This window comes from Poecilia latipinna, unplaced genomic scaffold (assembly GCF_001443285.1).
Source record: "Poecilia latipinna isolate Pla-1442-1.1 unplaced genomic scaffold, P_latipinna-1.0 Scaffold114, whole genome shotgun sequence".
In the NCBI taxonomy this organism is placed as follows: domain Eukaryota; kingdom Metazoa; phylum Chordata; class Actinopteri; order Cyprinodontiformes; family Poeciliidae; genus Poecilia; species Poecilia latipinna.
This window is the reverse complement of record NW_015112730.1, coordinates 719,264-746,846: the sequence shown is the minus strand read 5'-3', so window position 1 is coordinate 746,846 and position 27,583 is coordinate 719,264. Positions and strand designations below refer to the sequence as shown.

At 42.0% G+C, this 27,583-nt stretch overlaps 2 protein-coding genes and 2 long non-coding RNA genes across 5 annotated transcripts in view; 2 read left to right on the top strand and 2 right to left on the bottom strand.

Annotated features, from left to right (window-relative positions):
• Positions 1-18: 18 nt before the first annotated feature.
• On the bottom strand, positions 19-14,090 carry LOC106944856 (uncharacterized). Its single transcript, XR_001424426.1, has 4 exons — positions 14,019-14,090; positions 3,373-3,380; positions 1,680-1,689; positions 19-31 (listed from the first exon to the last, which is right to left on the bottom strand). It is a non-coding gene; the product is annotated as an uncharacterized LOC106944856 (long non-coding RNA).
• Positions 491-21,494, top strand: LOC106944855 (uncharacterized). Of its 2 annotated transcripts, XM_015028132.1 has the most exons (23): positions 492-905; positions 1,138-1,224; positions 1,386-1,506; positions 1,599-1,701; positions 6,226-6,339; positions 6,414-6,530; positions 7,104-7,264; positions 8,730-8,876; positions 8,962-9,064; positions 9,645-9,770; positions 9,854-10,036; positions 10,231-10,469; positions 11,516-12,352; positions 13,043-13,139; positions 13,248-13,355; positions 13,629-14,714; positions 16,185-16,307; positions 16,735-16,863; positions 17,650-17,842; positions 18,010-18,134; positions 18,345-18,535; positions 20,224-20,357; positions 20,480-21,494. In XM_015028132.1, exons 1-23 carry the CDS (start codon positions 890-892, stop codon positions 20,710-20,712), a joined length of 4,773 nt encoding a protein of 1,590 aa, XP_014883618.1. In that variant the 5' UTR covers positions 492-889; the 3' UTR covers positions 20,713-21,494. The 2 variants fall into 2 exon arrangements, with proteins under 2 accessions (XP_014883619.1, XP_014883618.1); XM_015028133.1 differs by lacking the exon at positions 13,248-13,355 and having other exon boundaries at positions 491-905.
• Positions 21,495-23,215: 1,721 nt separating this feature from the next.
• cfap206 (cilia and flagella associated protein 206) overlaps positions 23,216-27,583 on the top strand; it is a 16,781-nt gene continuing 12,413 nt past the window's right edge. Inside the window, exons 1-5 of the mRNA XM_015028131.1 lie at positions 23,216-23,387; positions 23,531-23,614; positions 24,694-24,784; positions 25,255-25,443; positions 26,754-26,921. Coding sequence (XP_014883617.1) covers positions 23,280-23,387; positions 23,531-23,614; positions 24,694-24,784; positions 25,255-25,443; positions 26,754-26,921 — 640 coding nt within the window. The 5' untranslated portion in view covers positions 23,216-23,279. The remainder of the gene's footprint in view (positions 23,388-23,530; positions 23,615-24,693; positions 24,785-25,254; positions 25,444-26,753; positions 26,922-27,583) is intronic.
• On the bottom strand, positions 25,511-26,747 carry LOC106944854 (uncharacterized). Its single transcript, XR_001424425.1, has 2 exons — positions 26,639-26,747; positions 25,511-26,504 (listed from the first exon to the last, which is right to left on the bottom strand). It is a non-coding gene; the product is annotated as an uncharacterized LOC106944854 (long non-coding RNA).

Below are 27,583 nucleotides of genomic sequence, written 5' to 3'. Positions count from 1 at the left end.
ATTTTCTGCAGAATTTAATTCCAGAGTCTGGCTAGATAATTCCAGAATTGATATTTTACCTTCACAAAGAAAGAATTTTGTTAATTCAGGTGCAGGTTTAAGTTTAGCACACACATTTTATCCCCTGGGTGAGAATGTAGTGGCTGTTGGGTGAGAGGCGGGGTACACAGTGGGCAGATCACTAGTCTAGAGACACAAAGGTCTCACATCCACACACACACACACACACACACACATACACACACACACACACACACACACACACACACACACCCACACACACACACACACACACTTTAGAGAAAACATTTAACCCAACAGCCATATTTGTAGACTGTGGGCAGACGTCTGAATACCTAGAGAGAAACCTTACAGGGAAAGCATGGCATCAAAATCATTTGATGAGAACAATTCATAATTATCAGGGATGTTGATATCCAATATTAATATTGCTGTTTAGGGTTAATGACCACTAGTTGTTGACATTAAATATATTTTATATATTTTCCTGAACTTCAATACCGTGAAAAAGATGACCTAACTGCTCACATTGATTCTCTTCTTCAGTTAAACCCCCAGAATAAGATCCACAATCCCCAATCCGGGTCTGGTCCGGGTCCAGGCCGGGGGGCCGGGTCTGGATCTTGGCCCGTCCCTCTGAGACGTCTCTCCTCCCTCTCCGGTTTATAAAACATTGGAGCATCTCGCACTCAGCGGCGGTGCTCGGTTGGAAGATGGCGGAAAGCGCTCAGATCCGCTCCAACTGGTCGTAACCGGTGGAGGACAGGACCTATGTGTGTTGTCGGTTCCCTGAAGCAACAGGTTGTGGTTCAGCCCAGAAACAGAAGCCTGGAGATGAAGCAGGACTTCAGCGGTTGAGGAGCTGAACATGAGCCGCCACGCAGGTACGGACGCCTGGGAAACAGGTGCTTTGTATCCGGACACACCGAGGCCCTGACACGGTCCACAGCTTGGTCGTGGGTTGTCTTCTCCCCCCCTCCGGTCGGGAGTTGTTTGCAGTCTGTGGAATGTGCTGCGCCGGTTTCTCTGCTGCTCATAGAACAGGAACTGCAGGAAAGTCTGGTCGGGTCGGGCGTGTTTCCAGTAGAAATCCTAACTTTGGGCCAAACTTTGCAGGCATTCAGACGCCGGTGCAGGACCGCGGCTCCTCTCCGCTGCTGCCCTCAGACCATGTGCTGGGTTCTGGAGCTGTCTGGTTCCCTGGTATTTATGCTTTTCATAGTTTTTTCTGTACTTTGCTGTTTACATATAGTAATCAGAATATGGTTTATATAAGCTGATTCTGCAAGTGTTTGTGAAGACTGAGTTGAAATAAAACCTACAGTGACAGTGTTAACTCTTTGCTGATTCTCTGCTCTGTTCAGGTGTGTTTGACCAGCATGGCTGCCCTCTCATCATATTCCCAGCGGATGGTCAGGACAGGCTTTTGGAGCTCAGCAAAGCAGAAGTTGTGGACTTCATCCATTACTTCCATGCCTTGCTCAAGTATGTTGTGTTCAGACTAAACCATGGTGACCGTGGGATTGTGCAGACTGAGTGGTCATAATGGAACAACAGTTTCTGTTTTTTGTCTGCAGTAAGAAGCAGGAGAAGCAGAGTCTAGTGTCTGTGGTTGCTGATCTGAGGCAGGCGGCACCACCAACCACCAGGTTCATCACAGAGACTCTGCTCCTCTTGGAGGTACGTGTTGTCAGTGTGGACCCTGTCTGGGTCTCCACTGGTGTCAGAACATGCTTCTCTGCACAATATATTTTTGTAAATGTTCAACCTCTTAATTTTTCATGCTCTTAATCTACAGATGATCATCTCAGTGTTTCTCTTTAAGCTCTCAGATCGACACCGTAGTCATGCCTAGTGTCGACACTCGTGCTTTCAGAGGTTGTTTCATTTTAAGATGCCCAAAAATGTGAAGACTTTAGAACTTTATTTTAAAAGCAGATCTGAGGGATCATGCTTTAGGAATAAACGATAACAGCAAAAATGTCAGTAAACAGTACAGTTGGGGTTTAGTTAGTGAAACTTGATGTAGACATTTATATGCTTTTGGCAAACTAGGCAATTTGTTGCCAGATCTTGTTCCAGGCAGTGTTCTGTAAAGTGTAACATTGTATTTAACTGGAAAAAAGTGAGTCAATATAGCTTTCCTTTGGTCAAGGTTTTGAAAAACACTCAATTAAATTAAGTTCAGTGAGTTTTTGGGTGTAAAATGATTTCCAAAGTTGACTTTAATCAAACTAAGTGGATTTAACTTTTTAAAAATCTTGTATAGTTATACTAAGCCCTTGATTTAAATATGTTGAGGGCCTTTTGAGGTAAAAATTGACTTAATTTACAGTGCAGGGTAGAGTGTGTGACCTAGAGTTATAAAGATCTTTGCTTGTGAAAGTCATGCAGTGCGTTTCTCAGATCTAGTCTGTTTTCTGAACTCTGAAGATGGTTGCACACCTCAGTGAGGAGCTCTGCTGCTACGAGGAGGGAAGTCTGCATCACCAGATTGGCAATGTAACAATGTTCTGCATTAACCACAATCTCCCTGCTTTGGCAAATCACCAACATATTCTAATCCTTCATGTTCTAGTCCAGTGTTTCCCAACCCTGGTCCTCAAGGCTCACTGCCCTGCATGTTTTAGGTAGTTCCTTGCTTCAGTCCAGCTGATTTCAATCGATGACTGATTAACAGGCATTTGCTGAACTGCAATTAGTTGAATTAGGCACATTAAAGCAGGGAAACCTCTAAAACATGTAGGACAGTGTGCCTTGAGGACCAGGGTTGGGAAACACCGTCTCATCAGACCGTCCACTAACTTTCAGACTGTAGAACCCAACCTGTCTCCTGCATGTAAATACTTAGGTTTTCGGGGCCATTCTAACATGTCTGCTGGCGATGTTGCAGCGTTCCTCTGGAAGTCTCCCTGATGAGACCTTTTCATCCTATTTTAAGACGCGATCCAGTTGATACATCATGTGATAGTTATAGTAGGACATTTGACTGTAATCATTTATATTTGTTTTATGTGCAACAGGTTTAACATTTAAATCTCATGAAGCCCATGAACACATCTCATTGTTCTGGGACGGTAGAGAGGCTCCTCTCAATTTACTGCAGGTTTAAAGCTTACATTGTGTTTTCAACACCTAAGCAATTTCCTATCTATATGATTTTAGCGGTCTGTCAGTAAAGGTAGTTGAATTCAAAGATGACATTATTGCTCAGTGCTACAAAGCTTGTGAGACTGAGGGATGGTTTCAGGATCAAGATGTTTTTTTTTTTTTTTTTGTTTTTTTTTTTTTGTTCAGTTCACATGATTAGCATCATGTGGCATCTTCAGACCTCTGAGCCTCCATCTGAACTGCTCCTGCTTAAAAAAGCCATATTCATTCAAAGCCCTGCTGTAAGCAACAGTTTCACATGGTAAGCTGCTAAAGGAACTTTGTTATTGTGTTAAGGGGAGGTTTCTAATGTGAAGACGATTAGATAAAACCTATATAGGTTTAGACCAGAGCAAGAACAAAATAGAAATATGGATTGAGAAAATGGGGAGGATGTTGCTGAGCCAGTTACTACAGTAGTAACTGGCTTTTATTGTTTACTGAAACAATAAAAGTTGTTTCAGTAACAAAACAACTTCTATCGGCAGAAAGACAACTGGTGATTGCTTTTCTTAAAACATACAACCAAGAAAAACGATCGACTCCTTATGTAGAGATGGAGAACCTACGTAAACAGAAGGTGCTTTTCACACTGCCTCCATAATGGATTTTTTTTTCTTATATTTATGATGCATTGATGATGTTTAGGACAAAGATTTTATTTATTCACACTTTAGTTTTAATTTATAGTTTTAAGAACATACAGCAGAACAAACATCTATTGTAATCTGAGAACAAAAAATAACAGTATTTCTGAACATACTAAAACTCTGAATATAACTTATCTATATAAATTAACAATTAATACTTTACTGAAAGACAAGTGAGGCTAAGAAAATCAGGTTTGGAAAAAGTCCGTAGAATCCCAGCACATCAGCACAGAGTTCTGTTAAAATATTCTCTATTGCCTACTTTCTGGGAGAGGTAGGCAGAAGAGGGTCTTTAGCTGCTAAGTCTTTCATTGTGAACTAAGCAAGATGGGTGGCATCAACTAATTCACTCTCCAACTAACTGAAACTTACTTAAAATCCTGAGTAAGTTTCAGGTTTTGCCACCATGCCTCATTAACTGCTTCAAAATAAAATAAAAATAATGGTGTGGAGTGAAAACTGTGATTAAAACAGGTCATGCCATCGGTTTTGCTGTATTCAGATATTTTAAGCAAAAACGAATCAATAATTACCAATATCAACAATTATCTATCGACTGATATGAAATGCGGATATCGGGATAACTTTTTCAGCCATATTGTCCAGCTCTGTTTTAACCCAATTACCAACGTTTGACCCTGATGTTTGTAATGTAGCAACTCGATGAAGCTTACCTGAAATTGCGTGTGCTGTAAGCAACCTTAATGTGGAGTAAGATCACAACTTTTTTGCCAGCACTAAAACGTCTTAAACATTCCCCGTGATCCAACTTTATTGCTTAATATTTGGAAGCGTGGCCAACATGGACTGAACAACTTCGATCACTTCCTCTGCTGTCACTGCTAAACTACAGATCAGAATTCTAAAATGACACAGAACGCTGACATTAGTCGTTCAGAAGTACATAAATTGTTAAACCTCCTGGGAAGTTTGTCAGGCATTAAGAAATGGCTGACAATTTCCTTTATTTAAACTCTAAAGTGCTTGAATATTGTGCCTGAAAACAAACCAGACAAATATGTCCATTTAGATTCAGTTGTCCAGATTAGTCTGAGGAACTTCTGTGTTTGGTCAGTTCATGTCTTAGCAGTCACAAAAACAGATGCACATCAGTCTGACTTTTGCTTGAGAAATATTTCAATATTAAGCAGGCTGTATTTCCTTTTTTTTTTTAAATGGCTATTAAATGTCAATTATGGCACTGTTCCAATTTCATTGTAGGCTAAAGAACATTCTGTGAAATCTGTTAGAAAATTGACTTTGCCCTAAAAGCTACATAGTGTTCAAGCAGAGTGGATGCTACCCCATTAGGAGACTTTGCTGATGTGAGACAGCTTTGTTATGGAGCAGTTGCCTGTGCCTGAGTTATGCATGAACATTTTTTTTTTTTTTGCACAGTGACTTGAACAACTTGGACTGCTTTAAAGGAGTGGATTTTCTTGCAGCCTGAAGTTGTACATTCAGTAATTAATTCAAACAGTTTGAGCTGCTTTACTCTGGGTGGATCATGTCTACGTTAGTCCATTATGAAATTCTTGTGGTTGGGGGTTGAAGGATCACATGCTTGGTTATCTCATCAAAATGCCTTGGTGGAATTACTTGAAATGAGTATGATTAAGTGGGAGGTGCAAATATTTTTCCATAAGCGAAAAGCTGCTTTGGACAAATTTCAGGCCTAATGGCAGCTTTTTAAAGCTCTGCATTGACATCGTTTGTAGTGTTAACTTGGGCAATCAAAACAATTTGATATAAAACTTGGGCTAGAAAACGATTTATTCAAAGATTCCGAGAATATTTGAGATTGGACCGAGTTTGTCGTGTGATGTATGGGGAGTTACATGAAGTGATAAACGCCTCGCAACCAGCTCGTAGTCAGCAGGCGTACAGTCACATGAAAGTCGAACCTGTTTGAAATTCTGGCCGCCTGTCGTGCTGGACTCGCTCTGGAGCAGCGCCATGAGCCAGATACCTGAACCCGTCACTCTGCATGCACCAGTGTGTCTCCTCACTTCTGGCTTTACCTCCTTCTTTGCAGTTCTGGATTCAAGAGTCCAATGTGTTGTGTGCGCCACGGCCTGTCGGGTCGTAGTCTGTGAATTATTGAACCCTGCCATGGAGGTGTGCAGTTTGAGATTAATCTGAAACTACTAAAAATATTGTGCAGTGCATGTCCAGCTTTAGTTGTTACTGACAGGAAGGTAAGAGGGCTGGGCAAAATCAACCTGGTAGTAAAACGAAATGAAACTCTATCATTTTGTTGTGAAACCTTGATTCAACTTTTTCAGCGACTTGTCTAATGTAGTGGAAGCAAAATCTGATGTCTGAAACACAAGGTTTGACTTTCATGGTTCAGTGACGTAAATTCTAAAAGATGCTTCTAATTTATGGATCTTCCTCTTCCAAGGAACACAAGCGAACTGTCCACAGTGTTTACATCATTCAGCCCAAAAGGAAGGATGTAGCAAAGCTCTTGCTAAAGCTCCTGGTCGGGTCAAAGTCCTGCAATGCGTCTTTCAGGGTATGTACAGCGCATCCTGCTGAGGGAAGAGCTGCATTTAGTTTTGATATCTAACACTGCTCTGTCTTTGTCAGAATATCCTCCTGAAAGAAATCCCAGAGCTGTGGAACTCCATCGACCGGAGCCAGCTGCCAGCTTCTCTGGGGGGTTACTTTCTGTACTGCCACCATAGCTGGGTTAGCTTTATGAAGGTAACAATGAGCCGCTGAAAGGACGAAGCCAGTGACACGAGAACTCTTCCAATGCCTCATGGTAGAGCTAGTGAAACTTGGACTACTTAATCATTTTGTCTTTCCATACTGGCTTTTCACATCGATGTTTGACAACAATTGCATAACAATAGAAAAACCTATACAGTGGCTTGCAAAAGTATTCATACCCCTTGAAGTTTTCCAGAATTGTTCTTAAATCAGTTTGGCGATGAAGAGCATTCTGTGTTTAACTTCAAGGTTTTTATTGGTGCATATATTTCCTTGATGTGTCAGTGTGTGGAGTGATGGTTACCATGGTGAAGCTTGTTCAGAGACTGTTCATTAACAAGTGAAAGGAGCTGGCCTCAGGCCTGCATTCAGGTTGCTTATTGCCACTGAATAAATCTGAGCTAGCTGATTGGTTACCTGTAAACCCATCAGGTTTTGACTTGTAAGCTTAGAAGTATGAAGAACAGTGTTGTGGTAGGAACTTTGTTTTTACTATGAATCTGTGATTTTTCCAGCCATGGTGTTACCATGGTGACGTGTTCCTGTGCTGGTTGGTCCCTACAGGAGATTGATGGCTTCGTTCAGGAGTTCCTGTCAGTGGTGCAGCGTTTGCCGTCATGCATCTCCACGCTGCAGGCTCTGTCCAGGCTGCCGCTGCCCTCCAGCCTCAGCCAGCTCCAGCACTTCTGCAGCACAAATGAAGCAACGTTCCTGCAGCTTAGGAGGTCAGGCTCTTTCCTTATACTGTCAGGTCACAGAAAGGGGACTCTTTGAGATCATTTGGATCATTTTCTTTAAACATTGCAACTAAATTTGTTAGGATTTTTTTTCTTGTTTAAACAAGATGAGTCAAATGGCCCACTTCCTTCACAAAAAAATTTTTTATGGAGTAATCCTCTGTCTTCAATTCAGTGAAAAAAAAAAAAGTCAACCATATTGACTTAGTTTTATGACAGCAGGACATGACGGTCCAACTGAGACTTTTTTTTTCTTCTCCCAAAGTTGGAAAATGACAGTCACAATTCTTTACTGTAACTTTGTTACAGGAAGGAATTGTAACACAAAGTTACAGGTCAGGGTTAGTTAAAACCTTCAGGGTTTAACTAAATTGCTGCAGAGTTGTCCAAATTTCAAGGACTCAAAGAAGCTTACTCTCACACCAAAATAAATTGCCAACCAATTTCCACAAAAACGTAAAGTTAAAAAAACTCACAGTATTTTCTTATACAGATCCTGACTCCTTTGGTTTATCTTTACCCAGGCTGAAGTCTTTGGAATCGTTTTGGTCTCCTGTGAGCTGAAGCTACTTTGCTCTGTATTGATGTCAACAAGGAAAAATCTGAAAGGATTTATCCTGTTTTTTTTGTGTGTGTGTGTGTGTGTGAAAATGTTTTAAAGAATGAAGCCAGCATAAGTGATACTAATACTGGCAGGATACTGTAAATGGTTTTAAAATACTCTGGTCCTCTAGGCACACTGACCTGCATGCTTTAGATGTTCCCCTGTTTCAACACACCCCATTCAGCAAAACCCTGTTAATCAGCCATCAATTGAAATCATGTGTGCTGAAGCAGGGGAACATCTAAAACATGCAGGTCAGTGTGCCTTGAGGACCAGGGTTGGGTAAACACTGGTCTAGGACATGTTAATAGCTGGTTGGGTGAACCAGGTCCCACTGAAGATCTTCAGCATCTGCCAAAAACTAACTTGGTGTTGGTGACTAGCTAATAGGAGCTGGGACAGAGGAGTGGTCAGGTTTACCTCTGCAGGAGGATAAAAATGTCTCTGAAACCTTTTGTACCTAAAGTCCAAATGGTGGGGAGAATGGGAGTGTCTGAGACCCTGTCAAATGGACAATGCAAACACCTAGTCTTTAAATGTGTGGTCATCATTTACTGATTTCAATAAAAAAAAAATTGAAAATGCTGCCAATAGCTTTGATGGTTTTAATCAAGAACTAAAAGAATCAATCTATGACCAATGTTAAGCTGAACTTTTTTTTAGCAAACTGGTTTCAGAGTTGCACCAGTTAGCCAGCTGGAGCCACTAGAGGGCTGCAGTGATGTTTCACAGAACAGATCAAACATTCAATGTCATTTTATTATCTGGTCATAATGTTTGAAATCTGACTTCAGTCACTCCTCCCTCTGGAGCAGCTGTTACTAACTGAGCTGCTGCTTGTGTGTGCAGGGAGCTGGGCCTGGACGAGCTGCTGAAGCATTGTGAGGCTGTGTGTGAGAAGCTGCGCCACCCTGACAGAGAGCCATGCTACCAGGCCATGGCTGGCACCCCCTTCTTTACTCAGACAGCCTTTGACATGCTGCAGAACCACAGCAGGTACACTGGTTCAGAGTTGTCCACAGATTGAACTGTTCATGTTCCTAGTTCTCCAGTTGGATGACTGCTTCTGTGTTTTCTTCAGAATCACTGCAGCTGTGGAGAAAGTGGAGCTGCTGTGGCAGCAGGCCTTTGCTAAGGCCCATCTGCAGCTGCAGGTGTTGCAGCTGAGCAGCAACGCTCTGCAGGTGGGTCTGCCTGTTCAACAGTCTGCTGGCTTTGCTTTCAGAAATGAGCGTTGGTATCCTGTGGTGGTAAAGGTTCATGAGAGCTCTAAAGGCAGAGGCAGTTTCTGGGATAAGGAGTGGATGTCCAGCAGCAGCATCACTTTTGGTTACTGCAGCTCACTTTGGGGAAGACAACTGCTCTTCATCACTATTATGAAGTGATTAAGGGCTAAGTGAATATTGCATCATCTTTGAATTTGAAGATATGAAAACAAAGGATCAAATTTGATCTGTTTGAAAGATTGTTTCTCATCAGGACATTTGTGTTTTAACGGCCTTTAACTCATCAGTGTTCAGTCAGTGGTTTAAGTCAGCAGCTCTGCCATCTGTCTCTATGAAGGACCGGACTGTGCTTTGCAGCAGACGTCATGTTGTGCTAATATAAAACTGAACTCGGGGTCAAATGTTCAAGAACACCAACATTTATATTTTCTGCAAACGTGAAGACTAATTCTGGCTTCTAAAGAGAATTTTTTTTTTCAGTGTGACATTATGCTCTGCTGCACAGGATGATGGTAACCATGGTGAATGTGTTTTACAGATTGTTGTGAAGATGGAATCTCTTCAAGAGAAGCTTCAGCCGTACAGAATGGAGATGGCTAAGGATTCTACAACCGCAGCTTTGCTGCTGTCTGAATTTGAAACATCCATTTCCACTCCAGCTATGGTACAGAGCTCTGTCACTTCCTGCTGCCCCAGCAGCACTGGTTCTGTGTGTCTGAGGATCATGATGTCCCTCTCCCCTCCCAGGCTCTGATTCGCTGTGCTGAAGATGTGATCCACACGTTGGAGGAGATCTCTCCGGTGAAGTCGTGGCATGAGGAGAGCTGGGCTCTGGAGCTGGAGAGGCAGAAGGAGAACCTTCACTCTGCTGTCCAGGTTGTCCTCCAGACCCTCAGGGCTGTGTCCAGCTGCCATCACTACTACAACAAGGCAGGTTGCCATCATGCAAAGAGATGGGGTTATAAAGTGTGTGTGTGTGTGTGTGTGATTTACAGTATTCACAACCTCTTAGACTAAACAGTTGTCTGAGTATCTGCTGCTGTCGAGTCATAAGGTATAGATTATGAAACTTGTTTTGAAGGAGCTAGTTCTCATCTGATAATGAATGAGTTGTTATTATTTAGGCTGACAGGTGGTACAGGCTGGTCCTCAGTGACCGCTTTCTCCCAGAGCTCCTCTCAGGAGTTCATGAAGAGCAACAGAGCAACAGTTTGAGGACAATCCCTGCATGGAGGCAAAGACTTTCCACGTTCCTGAGGAAGAATCCTCCTCCAGAAATGGAGGAACTGCTTCACCTGTCCCGTTTGTCCACTTCCATCCCAGATAATGAGGTGCAACAGGCGAGCAGACGCCTTTCCCAGAGGTAAACGTCACCATTACACTAATTTTTAAAGTGCAATCAGTAATACTTTTATAACAAATTTATATCTGTAATGATTTCTTGGTTAATGTCAAGTTGTCATAACAAAGACATTTTGAATAATGTCAACTTTGTATTAAAAGTGTCAAAATTTACCGAATGACGCTTTATGACAACAGTCATAAATATTCATGAAGGCTTATTCATGTTCATGACAGGTGTTATGTCATGTTTATGTCAGTGTCATGACAGTCTTATTCACCCCCCTTCAAATAAAGTGCTAGAAAACGGAAATTATAATTACCAGAAAAATACTTATAAAAGCAGGTTCTTACTGTTGCCGTTGGCATCTTGGTGAATTTGTACTTGCATAGAAACAAATGAGTTTTTTTTAATTATGAATCAGTATTTTCTAGATTTACTGAAGGGTTTAATTTATTTAATATTTGTGAAGAAAACACTGAGACATCTTTAAGTTCAATTAGTGGTTGTTGAAACAAATCTCGTCCCCGCCCACCTCCTACTCAGCTCCTTCAGACTAGCAGCAGCAATTAGCAAACACCTTGTGGAATTGTGCATCTGCTAAGCTCAGTATAGGAGCTACTTCTCAGAGCAACATTGGTAGAAATGTTATTAAAAGGTTAATAGAGCAGCCATGTTGGAATGACATGAAGGTGGAGTTTCAGAAAGAGCAGTTTTTTAAGAAACGGATCAAATATGAAGGGGTCAAGTTCAATGTCCATTTATTTTTAAGTTTTATTTATTTTTTTAATAACTGAATCGCATTATAACCTGATTAATAACTTTAACTTTAACAACTGAGGGTAGCATAGTGGTGTCATCTGCAAATGTCAGGAGTCTGAAGGGTATTTGCTGCTGCTGCTTCAGTCAGGGCTTGTGATACTTGAACATAAGTGAAATCTGCTGTCGGATGATGCATTTGTTGAAGTCCCAGTGACTTCAACAAATGTCACAGTGAGAAACGGTGTTCTGTTTCTTAGTTGTTTTCCTGGACCATTCCTCAGCTGTTTCTCTCTTTCAAATGTCAGGTGCATGATTCTGAGGACGCTCCTGATGTCCTCTGGACCAGTATCAGTGGAGCAGCTTCAGCTCGCCCTCCAGTGGCAATATGAGATGCTGCATGGAAATCTGAACTCTGAACTTTGTCTAAATCATTCGGATGAAGACAAAGGGTCGTCTGAGCGGGCCCATGCAGTCTGTGAAAGCGGACTGGAAGCAGGGAGTCATCCTGCCGCGTTGCTCTCAGCTGCCGTTGTCGGGCCGTCGTCGGCGGATTGGAGCGCCCAGCTGGAGGCTTCAGGAGGAAAAGATGAAGTGGAGAATTTCCAAAAATTAACTAGGGTCTCTGATCCAACGATGGCTGCCCCAGGACAGCCCAGCAAGCAGGAGGAGGGTAACTTCAACGCTTCAGGAAGTGAGGTCGACGGAAAGCTTGGCTCCACCCTCCCAGCAAACTTCTCCAGCGCTAGCATCCAGATTATCCCTAAAGTAGAGGCAGAATCCCTGAACTTGGAAATCATGGTGAAGCGCTCCGCTGCCCCACCCACCAATCCCTGGCTTAGCTTGCCAGTGGATGATTTGGAAAATTCATACACAGTCACCATTACCCCAAAGCCCACTCCCCAGAAGAAGTTGAGCCCTGAGTGCAGTGGAGTGGGGGCGCAGGAGGGAGGGTCTTCACAACGCTTCTCACACACAGAGGCGCTGAGCTGCATGAAGCTGCAGCACTCTTGTGAAGATGATCCTGAACTCAGCCCCATCAGTAATGTTCTGTGCAGCACCATCACTGATGGGAGAGACACGGAGGTCCCTACCCTTCTCTGGGACTCCTATGACCTGCATGAGGAAAAACCAGAAGTAGACAGGTAATGTTCTGGACCATGTGGACATGCAACCACCTCAGCTTTGATGTACAGCAGTACTTTTTTATAATAGCTGAATTTGAACAAAATTCCTTTTCAATGTTTCCCCCAAAAACCGGCTAAGCCCGGTGGTTGGGCACTAAGGCAGTCATTCATCCAGTGACCCGTCATGTTTTTGAGTAAAAAATGTTTAAAGTTGACAGAAGAGTTGAAAATTAATACCTGAACACCAACTATAAAGTCTTAAAAAATGCAAACATCCTAAAAAGACTTAAATAAGCAATGCTTAGTCTGGTGGGGGCACAAGTAAAGCCTGGTGGCCCGCCAGGCTTATAATACACTAGGGGAAATCCTGTAATTCCATCTAGTCACATTTGCACTGTAGACATCTGAACATTTGTTGCTCCCTACAGTAAACTAAAAGATCAGCACAGGCTGTTCCTGTTGGGAGAGAGAGGTTCAAATGCAGAGGGTTACCTGGTGAGAGAGCTGCAGTCTGCTTTCAGATCAACCTTGAGAGTGTGTGTGTGTGTGTGTGTGTGTGAGAGAGAGACAGGGAGACAGACCCTGTCAGACAGACCACACACTGAACTCTATAGATCAGTATTGTTTTAATCACCTTTTCTCTTTAGACATGGATCTCAGTATGGTTGCAGAGTGGATCTGCAAAGTGATGTTTTGTTCTGTTTTCAGTATGATTGATCTGTCATTAACCGACTGGGAGGTAAAGGAGCAAGAGAATCTGAGAGAGGTGGAGAGAATATTAAACCAGGCTGGAGGGATCCTGGAGGTAAGTGATCCAGTTGCAGCTCCAGGGTGCTGAACCACCACTCTCTGCTCTGGTTGGTTCCCAGCCTCCCAGGAGCTCAGACGAGCGTCACAGGTCTCCGTTTTGTAGGAGGAGGAGAATGTTTTGGCTCAGGAAGCCGAGCTGGACGCTCTGCTGCGAGATGGAGACGGGAAGGATCTGTGGCCACAGTGGGGCAGTAACCAGCAGCTGCACCAGGTCTTAACGGAGCACTTGTTCAACTTTACTCTGAAATAAAATGCCATCATAACTGAAAAATGATATTCCAGCTATTTCTGAAATGAGCAACATGTTTTGTGTGTTTCTAACGTTTTTGGTCCATGAGAACTCGGCTCCTTGTTTCACAGTAACTGCTTCAGCTCAGAGCTGATTGGTCAGCATGCTTTTTAATGCTGCTGTAACCACACCACTAAACCATTTATATGTTCATGCAAGCTATCAGACCGTTTTTCTAACGTTGCATATTTCCAGGTCTCCACTGATCTAGTTGATGGTGGCCAGCAGCAGCTCAGTCAGACCGACTCTATGACGGACAGCGACGCCTGTTCAGATGCTGCTGATGATTTCTGCTCAGACAAACGGCTGACCAGCAGGCTGGACCTGCTGGGTGAGATGAGGCATGGCCATGTCCTGGATCCGCTGCTCAAAATCCAGGAGCTGAAGCTCAGCCAGCAGCCATCAGAGGGTGCAGCTTCCACCTCGCCACATCCACCAGGCCTTCACACAAACAGGGAAGCTTTCTGGTTACAACTGGAGAAAAGAGGAGAGGAGATTGAGAAGACCTTGGATGAAGCACCTGGTTATGAGGACATGGCTCCAGAGTCTGGGAGGTGTTGTGTATTGGACGAGTTTGGAGAGGACTCTGAGACTGGATGCAACACTGCAGACGGTGCTGTTGGAGAGAACCCACCGCTGTCTGAGGGTCTTAACGTTGGTGACACTAGTAGAGTTTCTAGTTTCTGTGATTTGAAGGAATCTTCTGTGGATGTCCAACCTTCGATTGTCTGTGGGAAAGAGATGAATGAAAAGCGATTGACCTCTGAACTGATGCCACATGATGGAGAGTTTGATCCAGGAGGAAAACTCCTTCTGCTTCCTGTTTCGGAGACAGAAACTGCTTCACTTCCTTTGAATGGTCGCCCAGCTGAACATGAAAAGGCATCTGGCCCAGCTCCAGCCCAACCCACTTATCATCCTCAACTTCATTTAAAGTCTGATGCACCCAGAAGGGTGGCTACAGACTGCAGGAAGGATTTTCTCTATCCCAATGTTAAAGAACACATCAACAACAACAACAACAATAACCATGTAGTCCCTGGAAATGCAGAGGCAGTTTCTGAAGTGACTAAGGCAGAGAAAGTGGATTCCTCCACGGTGCCTGCTGGGAAAGATGAGCAGCAAGCAGACTTGCAGCCAGTCCTCCTGATGGCTCCCATTCAGCCACTGGAGTTTGACCCAGGAGGAGGAGAAGACCATCCTGATGGGGTTCTGAGCTCTGACTCAGACCATGTGACACAGAGGGTTCAGACCCAGTTTAGGGAGGATGACATTATCCAGGTACTCGACTTCATGTCTTTATGTTGGTTTTTGTATAAATTAGTTGGTTTAGTACAAGCTCCTAAAACGCATAATAGTGAGTCTGGTTTTAGTACAGAGGGTTATAAACTCTATTGAGTTTGCTGCTTACAGGTACAGATACAACATGTTGCAGCCTGCAGATACAACCCAGTGGCCCAGAAAATTAAAATATAATTTTTTTTATTTATCTTCTCCACTGTTATGAACATAAATGTTGGTGTTTTGTAAAGTGTGTTAATTTCTAAGGACTCAGTAGTTTGTTGGGGCTCCTGCTTGAGTTACTGCGTCAGTGCGCCGTGGTGTAGAGGCGGTCAGTTTTCTGCTGAGCCCAGCAGCTGCCTTCAGGTCATCTGCCTTGCTGGGCTTGGGGCCTCTCATCTTCCTCTAGGCATTCTCTTTGGGGTTAAAGGTCAAGGGTATTTGCTGACCAATCAAGAACAGGAACACTGTGGTCATTGAAGCAACATTTGGTACGTTTGGCATTGTGTTCAGGTGTCAAGTCCTGCTAGAAAGTAAAACCAACATCTCCATACAGCTGGTCAGCAGAGGGAAGTATGAAGTGCTCCAGACCAGGGCAATGCCCTGCATGGTTTAGATGCTTCCCTGCTTTAATACGCCTGATTCAGATGATTCCTGGTCACCAAACACCTGTCAATTGAAGTCGCCTGGACCAAAGCAAGGAAACACCTGAAGCATGCAGGGCAGTGTGCCTGGAGGGCCAGGGTTGGGGAAACACAACTCTAGATTCTTGTAGATGGCTGCGTTGACTCGCACTTCAGAAAACCCAGCGGACCAGAACCAGCAGATGTCACAGCGCCTGGAAACGTCACTGGACTTAAAGCAGCATGGATTCTGTGCCTCTCCACTCTTCCTCCAGACTTTGGGAGCTTAATTTCCAATTGAAATGCAAAATTAACTTTTATCTGAAAACAGGACTGGACCATTGCACACCAGTCCAGTTCCTCTTCTCCTTGCTCCAGGGAGGATGTGTGTGTGTTTGGATCAAGAGTGGATTGACTCGATGCATGTAGTGTATTTGAAGCCTGTGTGTCGGAGACGTCTGGTTGTTCAGTCTGTGAATAAGCAGCTTCTTCAGATGTGACTTTTTGTGTGAAGGGTGCAGATGGGTGCTAGAGATTTGTCCAGTCATCAGTTTTCCCATGATGATGACCTACTGACCCAGAGTGAGACTGTTTAAGGGGTCGGGAACCTTATGTATGCGTTTTGAGTTAATTAGCTGATTAGCACGAGTTCTTAATCTTGACTTTTTTCTTTTCTTATTTTTTACGAAATTTTTATTTTCTACGTACCTGTAGATACTGCAGACATGGCACAGTCTTTAAATCTGTGGCTGTTTTTAAATCATTATATTGAAACCAACATGAACCAGAGAAAAACTGATTTCTGACCTCCAGCTTTCTTTTTTTTTCTTTCTTCTCATGGTTGTAGATTACAGATTTCAATGTCCCCATCGTGCTGGATATGGGATCCGGTTTGATGAAAGCAGGATTTGCGAATCAGGACCTGCCAAACGTTACATTCCCAACAATAACTGGAGTTCCAAAATATGAGGTGAGATGGGTCAGTCCGTTTGGGGATTTTCAATTGATTAATCTTTTATAGAGATCTGGAATAATTCTGAAGTCCTCAGGCTGTTCAGAGGAGATGGATCATAACCCTAATAGTTGTAACTGGATAAGATTTAAGTTTAGACTAAAGCAGAGTGTTTGTCTGCTTTAGCAGGGCAGAATGTGGCTCAACATAAATGATATTAGAACCTGCTCCTCATCAGAACCTTCAGATTTCACTTTTCCTGTGAAATCCACAACTCCTGTGAGTTGTGATTTAAAAGCGAGGGTGAAACAGAAATGAGTTTAAGTTCCTTTGGCTGAAAATAATATTTTTGGCTTTTTAAAGAGTTTGCAAGTTTTCTTTTTACATATCACCATCTTGATCAATATTATAATCTCTGTCTACAATGATATATTTGTCTTTGCAGGAGATAATGAGTGGGGCTGTGGAGAAAGAACTCTACGTTGGTCATGATGCTCAACACATGAGGGGGGTTCTGACTTTGAATCACCCCATAAAGAATGGGATCATTTGCAACTGGGAAGAGATGGAAAAAGTAAGAAAATGTAGAAGGCTTTCCCATGATGGTGACCTACTGACTCGGAGTGAGAGACTCCGAGTACGAGTACGAATATTTCTCAGGTTATGTTTGTCTGATAGTAAGTTAGCATTTACCTCAGTTTTTCTGGGCCTGTGTGAAGCCTAATGTCGCCGTTACCTTTGGCAGCAGCTTCCTTCTGCAGAGCTCTGTGCTGTTCATTAAAGCCTGGTAGCAGGGCACTGCTGGTCAGCCCAGGGCTTTCTACTGTGTGCTCAGTTTGTCCTGATGCTATTAACCAACATTTATCAGCAGACCTGCAGATCCAGAGTAGAAATGTCTGCAGCAGTTCAGTTCCTTACCTGGACTGGTGAATGAGGATAAGCTGCTTTCTGCTGCTGAAGTCTGCTGGGAGTTTCAGAACGGCTAACATGCCTCGCTGTTCTACAGTTCAGAAAGTTTTATGGAATCCAGAATTTTTTTTCTCTGGTCGTAAAACTGAAATGATCACCGTGTTCTAGTTTGACAATATGAACAATGGCTCCTTGGTTCCTAATGGGGAAGTATTAGATTATATACATCAACAAAGCCCAACCAATGACTGGGTTTGGAAATTAGTCTGTAGCTAGAAAATCTATGTTCAAAACACTGTTTCTCTGTTTTCAACATAGAACATTGTGCAATGTGCTGTCCTGGATTAGGTACATTTCAAATGAGTTTTCTTAACACCAGGACACCCTGAAAGCTCTTGTTGTTTGGGGATCTTGTACAGCCTAGTCCTTCAGGCTTTTCCTTTCCTTTTAGATGTGGCAGTACACATTCCAGCAGCTGTGTGTGGACCCTGAGGAACATCCTGTTCTGCTGACTGAAGCAGCCATGAACCCTCTGGAGAACCGGCAACGCATGGTGGAGATCATGTTTGAGAACTTTGGTGTTCCATTGGCTTATGTGGCCATGCAGGCAGTACTTGCACTGTATGCAGCAGGGAGAACCACTGGTAGGTCCTGCAGCCAGTCCCTGCAGGTCTGCACACCTTCTTCAGACAGACTTCTTCCTACCTTTTTTTTTTTAAATTGGGGATTTTCCTAAAACCTAAATGTTTCACATTCTTCTAAGTTGTCTAGTTTTGTTGCTAATGCGTTGGGCATGACAACCCGTTTCTAGGTGTGGTGGTTGACTCTGGAGAAGGCGTGAGTCACAGTGTTCCTGTGTTTGAGGGCTACAGTTTACCTCATGCAGTCCAGCGCTTCCCTTTGGCCGGTCTGGATGTCACATTGCAGCTTAAAAAGGTTTGCAACACTTTGCTTGATGCTCTTAAATGTGTCACATTCTGTTAAATCATTTTGATGAATATGTTAAATGTCCTCTTCAGTACGAGGCCCTTTGGATCAGTCTGCTTCAGGTCTAGATTTACTTTTGTCCGGTGTTCTATTAGTTTCATGAACCAAGGTCTTCATCCTGCCTTGTGCAGCCTTCAGTCTTCTCTTTTCTGCCTAAAGCTCCTGCAGGAACAGGGCGTCTGCATGCGCACAACAGCAGAAGATGAGATTGTGAGGGAGATGAAAGAGAAGTGCTGCTGTGTCGCATTAAATTATGAAGCTGAGCTGAACCCAGGGAGTTCGTCCTGCAGAGAAATGCAGTACACAATGCCGGATGGCCAGATTGTTACCATGGGCACCGAAAGATTCAGGTAATGATGTGCCATTGACCGACATTTGGAGAGGGAAGCTTCTCAACAAGAGCTGGTAAAGAAACTGAGCAGGTCACCTGTATGGCTACCAACAATCTATAGCTGATAGTGGAACTTAAGGATCAAACGAAGGTGTGAAACCTGAGGCACCATTTTGTGGGACTTCCAGAATGAAACATCCAATTCAGCAAGTTTAGTTCACGGGGTTGGTGCTGACCTGTTTTCTTTTTGTTTTTTTTAGTAGGCAAACTGGGAACTGAAGGTTCTTGAGGAAAGTTTCAGCTTTTATCGCAATATACACAGAAGAGTTTTTCTCCTGTAAGAACAGAAGTACAGTGATGGTTCTTGATGTCTGTTCCAGGCAGAACCTTTTTGTGTGTTCAGGAATGGGAAGTCTTTATCATTCTCTCCCACTGTAGCACACCACTTTCATAAAGTTCTGCACTTGAGTTCTTGTGACGTATGACATGTCTTGTCTAGAGAGAGCTTCGTTTTCCTTGTGGATGATTTTTCATATTGTATGTTTATCAGAATCTTTGAATTGCCACTAGGAAGTTGTTTTGATATAATGATGCAAAAATAAAATATATGAATATTAAGAAAAATACACTATTTATGAATGTGCAGAGCAGCATGTGGATGAAGTGGCTGTGTTCAGCCAGTCATTTAAACATCAGTCTAATGGCGGAGGGAAAAACTGTTTTTGTGGTGGGAAGTTCTGGTCCTGATGGACCATAGTGTCCTGACTGAGGAGAGAAGGTTAACCAGGCTGTGTCCAGGGTGAGAAGGGTCAGCCACAGGTCGACCTGCATGACCAATCACCTCCTCAGCAGTGTGCACAATGCATTGTGGTCTGTCTGTCCCTGGTTGTGTCCCATATGGTGATAATGGTGGTGATGATGGACTCCATGACTGCTGCGTCAAACTGCACCATCAGCTCAGCTGGCAGTTTGAGTTTCCTCAGCTGTTGTAGGAAGAACATCCTGTGCTGGTCATGATGAGGACCTGATGATCGGCTTCTGTTGAGGTCCTGGTGATGGTGGTGCCCAGGAAAGAGAACGAGTCCACAATGGAGATGGAATGGTACAAGAGGGGATGTTGGGTCTGTGACTTTCCTAAAGTCCACAATTACCTCCACTGTCTGCTGGGTGTTGAGTTTCAGGTTGTTACAGCTTCACCAGCCAATTCATCTCAATCCTGTAGGCAGAATCATCTCCGTCCGAGATTAGGCCAATGAAGGTTGCGTCATCTGCTAATTTGATCAGTTTCACAGACGGATGGCTGGAGGTGCAGCAGATGGAGAGCAGAGGTCCTGAGGGGAACCAATGCTCATGGTCCGAGTCTCTTAAGATGTTCTGACCCAGCCAAACATACTGCCTCCTATCCGTCAGGAAGTTGGTGATTCACTCACCTGCAGATGGAGTTGGGAACGTTGAGCTGAGAGAGTTTTTGATTGGCTCCAGCAACTGGTCACCTATTCTGTAGAAAAATATCCAACAGTTTAGTCAAATCTCTTTTGAATTCTGTTCAGATAAAGTTGATGGTTTCTGACTGGTTTCACTCTGTGACAAGTGCCCAGCCTGCAACGTCAGGCTGATGTATCCATGTGTTCTTGGATTTTCCTAACAAGCTTAAAGAATTCCATGCAGAGCAATGTGAAGATTGAACCAATTTCTCTGTTCATCCAGGGCACCTGAGATTCTGTTTAATCCTGATATGATTGGACGGGATCATCCTGGGATACATGAGAGCATCTTCAAGTCAATCCTCAGGTCAGACATTGACCTGCGGCGCAGCTTCCTGGGCAACATTATTCTTTCAGGTATGGATTTTCCTTTTCTTAGTTTCACTGTAAAATGAACTCTTTATCCTGCACAGGTTTTTTTTTTTTCATAATTTCATAAACATTTCTGTAAATCTGACCAGTTTTGGGCGTGATTGCAGGTGGGAATACTCTGCTGCCAGGCTTGCCTGAGCGCCTCCAGGCTGAGGTGAAGAGCCTGGTGCCGGCAGACATGAGGGTGAACGTCTGTGTCACCAGCCCCAAAGACAGACGCTTCCTGGTGTGGAGTGGTGGTGCGGTTCTGGCCAACCTGTCTACCTTCAACTCTGCATGGATCAGCCGGGGAGAGTATGAGGAATACGGGCCACAGATTGTCTTCAGAAAGTGTTTCTGAGATGAACTGAATATTGCACTTCATAAATGACTTTTAGATGAAATAGAAAATGAACTTACTGTGAGCTGTTAGGAGTCATTTTAAGTATATATTTTTTTAATGTATGTCATTTTGACTTTGGCCATCATTGTGAATTCTGAGCTATAAGTCTATACTTAATGCCAGCCTCTGTGTGCGTGTGTAGTGTTTTGTTTAGAGCTGCTGTGTGTTTTAAACTTAATTTACCATGATGGCCATAAGTAAAATAGTTTTTTTAAATGTCTTATATTTTTCTGTTGTGTCCCAAGAACGTAGTTTACTGTCTGTGGTTGAGGAAGAGGAACTGAAGCTGGCCACTGACTCTGGCAAGGCTCTCATTAATGAGGAAAACCTCAAGATTCCGACTCCTAACAGTTTTATTAAAACGATCAAAGCCGAATTATTTTGTGTGTAAGATTGGGGGAAGATTGCAGAGCTGCCTTTTGCTTTAGCTTGCAGTCTAGAAATGTACCAGCTGTCCACTGCAAATGTGTTGAAATGCTGTAGAATGTGCACTGATGCTCATCCCACATGTTCCAGATGAAAACGGTAGATCCCAGTGAGTGACGTGTTGTAAGCTGGAGAAATGAAGTGGAGCTGACTCGATTACAGCTGGTTTGTAATGAGGGGCAGGTGTCTGAGTGGTTACACTGTACAAAATGCTGCGGGATGGTTAGTTATCCAAACCCAAAAGTGTTTCTCTTCTTTAGTTTAAGCTCTGTCTAGATAACTAAATACTTTCATGTGTTTTTTTTTTTTTGGGGTGCAGTGAGGTTTTGGATTTGTTCTTATGACATTATTTTGCATGAGTTTCTGCATGTTTGAATGTTTATGTAAACTGTTTTCAGAGGTTTGGCTTTTCTATGTTGCCTACTGTTCCAGCAGTGGTACGCAGTCACACTGTGATCCGTTTTAAAGGAACCTGTGAAACTGTTTATTTTTTATGGCTACTTGACAACTGATGTCTGTAGTGCAGCGAACTGAACTAAGTTGAGCAATTTGTCACCCCAGTCCTGTTTGTCTCTTTTTTTAAAAATAAATACTTTATTCATATTCTTTGTTTGACCCCTTTTATTATGACTAGATTAATATACAAGTAAGCAAATCCTTAATTTAAATATTAAAGTACATTCATGTTTTATGGAGTTCAGTATTGTAAAAGATTTGTAAAGAAAAATCAAGGCCCTTTTTGTCTTACCATCTCTCTTTCCATTTTCTCTCTTGGCCCTTCTTCCCTGACCATCCTCTTCATGAGACTGTCTTAAGAAAAGTGTCCTTAGTCAGAGGCTTTTTCAGATTTGCTGTAATTCAGTCTGCTACAAAAGACCTCTCCTGCCATCACCATCTTCTCTTTAAAGAATCTGAATTAATGAGCTGCAACATTAAATTTCCCTTTGGGATTAATTTTGTAATTTTAATTCATGATGTGGGATGTCAGGACAACAGGTCTATAGTCACTGAGGACTCGTGGGTAAATTTTCTTTGGTCCTGGAACCAGGCAAGATATTCCCCACAGCAGGAGAACTTTGTCTTGGATCAAGCTGAGGTTGAAGAGATGTTGCAGAATCCCACAGAGCTGCTCAGGCCTTCAGGACTCTGGGGCTGACACTATCTGGACCTGCAGCCTTGTTCCAGCTCAGTCTCTCCAGATGCCTCTTCACTTGACATTTAGATACTGAAAAGTGGGAGGGGGAGACAAAGAGAACAGCAACATTCCCTAGTTTGGTTGAAGACAAACTTATGGAAGCAGAAGAGTCCATGACTGAGATGGAAGATAGAAGATCAGAGGTTTGACAGGAAGCCTCTGGATTGGACTTCTGTTGTCTGGGGACAGGAGAGGAGGATGATGATAGATTTGCTCCTGAATTGAAGATTTCCATCTTATCCTCCTTTTGCTTGATGCTTGTGATCTTCTTCATCCCTGATCACACATCTCTGATAGTTTTTCCCTTTGCAGTTTTTCTCCAGCTTCTTCCTGTACAACTCCATGACTTTGAGCTGTTTCTGTATACTCCTCAATAACCCCCTGGGTTTGCTGAAGTCCACAGTCAGAACAGACTTCTAGCAGGACATTTCAGACCACTTCACTTTCCTTATGCTGGCAGGTTGTATAATTAAAATTTAGAATGTTTTGTGACCTTCGATTAAAACATGAAAATTAAAACACTTTTTATTTCTATATTGCACATGGTTTTCATTGCCTGTTTGACTTTTAAATAATTAGAATAAAGATATTCTTTATTATTCCTCAAAAGAACATGCAGGATGAGCAAAGTGGCAGGCAAGTGGAAAAATGATCAAATGATGATCTAAACTATCTTTTGTAATATTGTCTATAAATACCTAGACTTTTGCCAATATGTTTTTTGACACGGTCTTCAACATTACCAAAACAAAGTCTGGTTTTGTAAAATGCTGTTCCATGTTTTCATGCGCCTTTGCTCAACAGCGAGAACAGAGCGGCAGCGTCCTCTAGTGGACAACTATTTGATTGTTACCATAGCAGCCGGTTCTAAACACTGTAGTATCCGCTTTTTACAGGAGCAGAAATGTTTCGGGCTCGGACAGAAAGAGTGATTAAAACCATCATTTGTGAAATAGTGGAGGAGTGTGTGAATAGGGGACACTCCGTTTCTGAAACTCTGGTGGGATTCATGGTGAGTAACCCAGACCCCCCAGCTGACTGGCAGATCACTCAGCTCAACGGTTGCAAGTCTTTATGGAGACCATCACAGAACATTTTATTTCATAAAATATGTGCGCTGATATCCAGAATGTACTTGTAATGTTTTCTGTTCAGGTGAAAGCTGTGGTGTTGAATCCAACAAACGGTTTTGATGTAGATCACACGCTCTCAGAAGAAGACGTCCAAAGGCTCAAACAGGTACCAGGCTCCAAACATCACAACATGTTGTTTTAAATGGCTAACTTTTATTAACTATTCTTCACGTGCATCTAAATAAAATGGCTTATTTGCATTTTAGAAGCCCGGTAAGGGATACAATCTGCTTAAAATCTTTAAAACCCACAGAGTTTGCATGGCAACAGATTTTTTGGCACAAACTGGTTAATACAGATTTCCAAATAGCATAACTTGCCAGTTAATGTCTTCCAGGACAGGTTGAGTTTACAGTCTGGATCTGTTCAAACAGTTTGCATTTGTCCAGCTTTAACTGGAGCTTCTCAACAATCTGTTGTTCTGTCATCTGGGAGGTTTCTAAAGAATTTAATCAGCTTCTTTCAAAATGAAGTATACATTCTTCAGAACCACAGAAGACAACATGTAGATGTAGTGATTAGTTTGGACTGTTGTCAGTGAGTCACAACACACTGGTGCTGCAATCTGTTCATCCACAGCAGGTGAAGGTTTTTTTGTAGATAAAATAAAGTTTTATCTGCAGTTCTGTCATGGCTTAAATCAACAAAACCTGGTCTAGTTAGGTAGGAGAGAAACTTATGGTATGATATAGAGACCAGTGTAAAGGAGCTCTGTTCGCCCACTGACTGCTGTTGGACAGATGTCCTGTCTCTAGATTATCTGTCATGGTGCACTTCGGTCACAGTTCAACAAATTTCAGCTTTAGAGTGAGTGAGTGCTGCAGCTCAAACTCCAAGCTGGGTGGAAATAAGAGGAACAGACGCTTTCTGAGGTGTATGCAGAAATGCTATTTGCACCTGGCAGGGTTTTCAAGGGTGTCATGCTAGAATGGGTGCCAAAACAATGGTGGAATAATTATTTCTAGACACCCTTATGTGTCACATGGAGTGCATACCCACCTTTTGCTCTACTGGCTGTGCTCAGTGCAAAGCAAAATCGTCATTGCCCAGAGCATGAGACAATGACATGAATTTCAGAGCACAGTGGAGCGAGTGACATTTTTATTCTGAAAATCCCTCACAGGATTTTTTAAATGTGAAGATGTGAAGCAGCCATGCCTCCTGATGAATTGTTTCTGGTTGCAGCTGTGCTTAGATAAGCTGACAGAGGAGTCCAGCCCAGGTCTTGATACCATCAAAATGCAACTTTATTTTGAAATGAATTATGCCTTGCGACGTAAGTAATAAACTTTAAATCTGTTTTATATGTTCCATTGACTACTCTAGGATTTTTTCATGGGGGATAATTTTATCTTTTTATCTTTGAATGTAGTAAAAATGTTTTGATTATAACTTTGATATTGTTCATAGAATGATAGTGAGCCTATTTGTTTTAAGAAGAACAAATAACACTGACTGGTGTCCAGGGTTACATTAAAATGAGAAACAATGGCTGTCTTTCAGTGACTCAAAGTATTTTACTGAATGTACTGTAAATGTCTTTGCTTTGTACCAAACCTGCATTTGCCTTTGCTTGTACATTTTACCATCCAGTAAAATGTATACTGGATGGTTCAATAGTTTACCAGCTATTGAACTTTTTTTTAAGTGCCTTGAGACACATGCTATATAAATGGCACTATGTAAATAATTCAAATAATCACTTTATTTAAAAAAAAAAAGAGTAATAGATAACTTTTTATGCAGGTGAGTTTCTGGCGGAGATCCATCGAATACTGGAGTTCAAACTCAGTGGAGTGCGTCGGGAGATTACAGACAATAGAGCAAAATCCAGGGATGATTTCCACACTCTGTACCATCAGATAATTACCTACATCCTGCTGAGATCTGCAATAGGTTCGCCTGCAAATTTCAACTGTGTACAAGACACTAACGGTAAGTCACGTTTGAACTGCAGCATCAAGCAGCATGCTTGTAGCATGCCGCTCCAAACAAGTGATGTTTTTATGAGATTTGATTTCTTCAAAAGCTGTCCCATTCATTGTAGCATTGAAATCCACGTCACACCAGGCGCTGAAACACATAACCCATTTTTTACAGTGTTTCCATTTATATGCTATGTTATGTTTATGCCAAATATTAACAGACAAAATACAGATTAAATGTAAAATGCATTTTATAATCAACACACTTTTTTACTCTCCAGAGGGGCTGCCAGTATGAAACAGTATTTCTTGTTGCTCTGTAAAAAAAAACAAGCTAACTGCTGTATTTGGGAGAAAACTAACTAACTTTTATGCAGCAGCAATATCAAAAATAAAAGTATACAGCTCAAACCAGAAGTCAAATACTTCACAACATAAACATCAAAATTACTGATAAAACATTAATGTTTACTGTAATAAAAAACACTTATGGTTGTTCTTATGATTTTGGTTACTGCTTCAACAAATGGAAGAAATGATGCTGCTGAATGATGAGTAAATGATACTCCAATGTTTCATGTCTGCAAATTGCAAAAGTCTCCTCTTGGAGATTTGGTACCAACTTCACAGTGTGAGTTAAAATACACATTTTATAAATTAATATGTTATTTACAAAATTTTTGATTCCCCTGGTCAGTCAAAAAAAAAAAAAAAAAGCAAGAGAAAAACAGTAACATCAACGCCGAGGAACCCAGCAGGCAGGTCTGGAGAGGTTGAAGGCAGAGCTCTGCTCAATCCATCATCTTTTATTGGTGGATTGATGGATTATGGTACAACTGCAAAGGACACAATCCATCTGGTTTCAGACATCACCAGTATGAAGTGGAGGTGGTTGAGGAATATAAATACTTCAGGGTTCATCTGGACAATAGACTGGACTGGAGACACAACAGTGAAGCAAGAAGGGACAGAGCAGACTGGACTTCTTCAGGAAATTAAAATCCTTCAAGGTTTGCAGCAGATGGAGCAGATCTTCTATCAGTCTGTTGTTGGGAGCGTCATCTCACGTAACTTTTATTTAAAAAGAAAAAAAAGTTTTTTTACATATTTGTTACAACTCTTCCTATGATGTGATGGTGCAGTATGATACAGAGAAAACTGAACTAGAGTCAGAATGTTCGTTGGCTATTGCCATATTTCATCACCTTAATCCATGTGGCTGTGGAATGTGTCAGTTACTGTCGAGGGCATGTTGTAGTGATGATGATGATGATGATGATGATGATGATCATTTCTGGCTCTCTTCTTCTTCTCTTCCAGCTGCGCTGCAGAGTGTCTTACCCCTGAATGATCTGGGAGCGTTCCTGGTTCTGTTGAAGAAAGACAAGGAGCAGCAGCTGAAGGAGCTCACCATGATTGTAACAGGAATCCGAATCTTCAACGAAGCCAGCAAACAAAAAGAGGAACTTTTAAGCCTCCACAAATTAAGTACATCTTTCAAAAGTTAATCTTTGATGAGTTATTTTTAAGTAAAGAATTAAAACACATAAGCACAAAGCTTAAAAATAGCTGACATAAAAAATATAATTAATACACATATGTCATTTCTTTGCACTTCAGATAAAACTTAATTAAGTAATCAACTATTACTTAATGCGACCCTAATCACATTTAAAAGTAAAATAAATTAAAAGAAAAACTGCCTAAAATTGATAAGTATTGTTTGTACACCAAGTATATTTCAACTAAATATATTTGGTATAAAATTCAAATAATTTGTGTGTTTAGTTCTTCAGTGTGTAATGTCTGCTGCTTGGTGCAGTATTTTGATTTGCTGTATTTGGAGGGAATATTCTGAATGACAAAACCTGCATATTTCTGACTGCAATAAAAGTGAACAACAGGATGTAGTGAAGCCAGTTTGCTGCTTGTTCAGTTTCAGCAAAGGAGTCATGACCAACCATCCCAACAAAGAAGCTGAGATGACATTCTCATGCTCAGATCCTCATAAATCAGTCCTTCACTCATATTTTATTAGCTTATTTAACAGAGTCAGATTTCTTAATTACTTTTTTTTTTTTTTTTTTTTTTTTCTTTTTTGTGTTGGGATTTTTGTTTTCAAAGAAACCACCTGTAAAAAAAAAAAATAA

Bases quoted from the DNA above. Each gene is read 5' to 3' on its own strand.
- LOC106944855 (XM_015028132.1), top strand. The intron at 12,353-13,042 runs GTAATGTTCTGG...TTCTGTTTTCAG, and splicing joins GAAAAACCAGAAGTAGACAG to TATGATTGATCTGTCATTAA. The intron at 17,843-18,009 runs GTAGGTCCTGCA...ACCCGTTTCTAG, and splicing joins TGCAGCAGGGAGAACCACTG to GTGTGGTGGTTGACTCTGGA.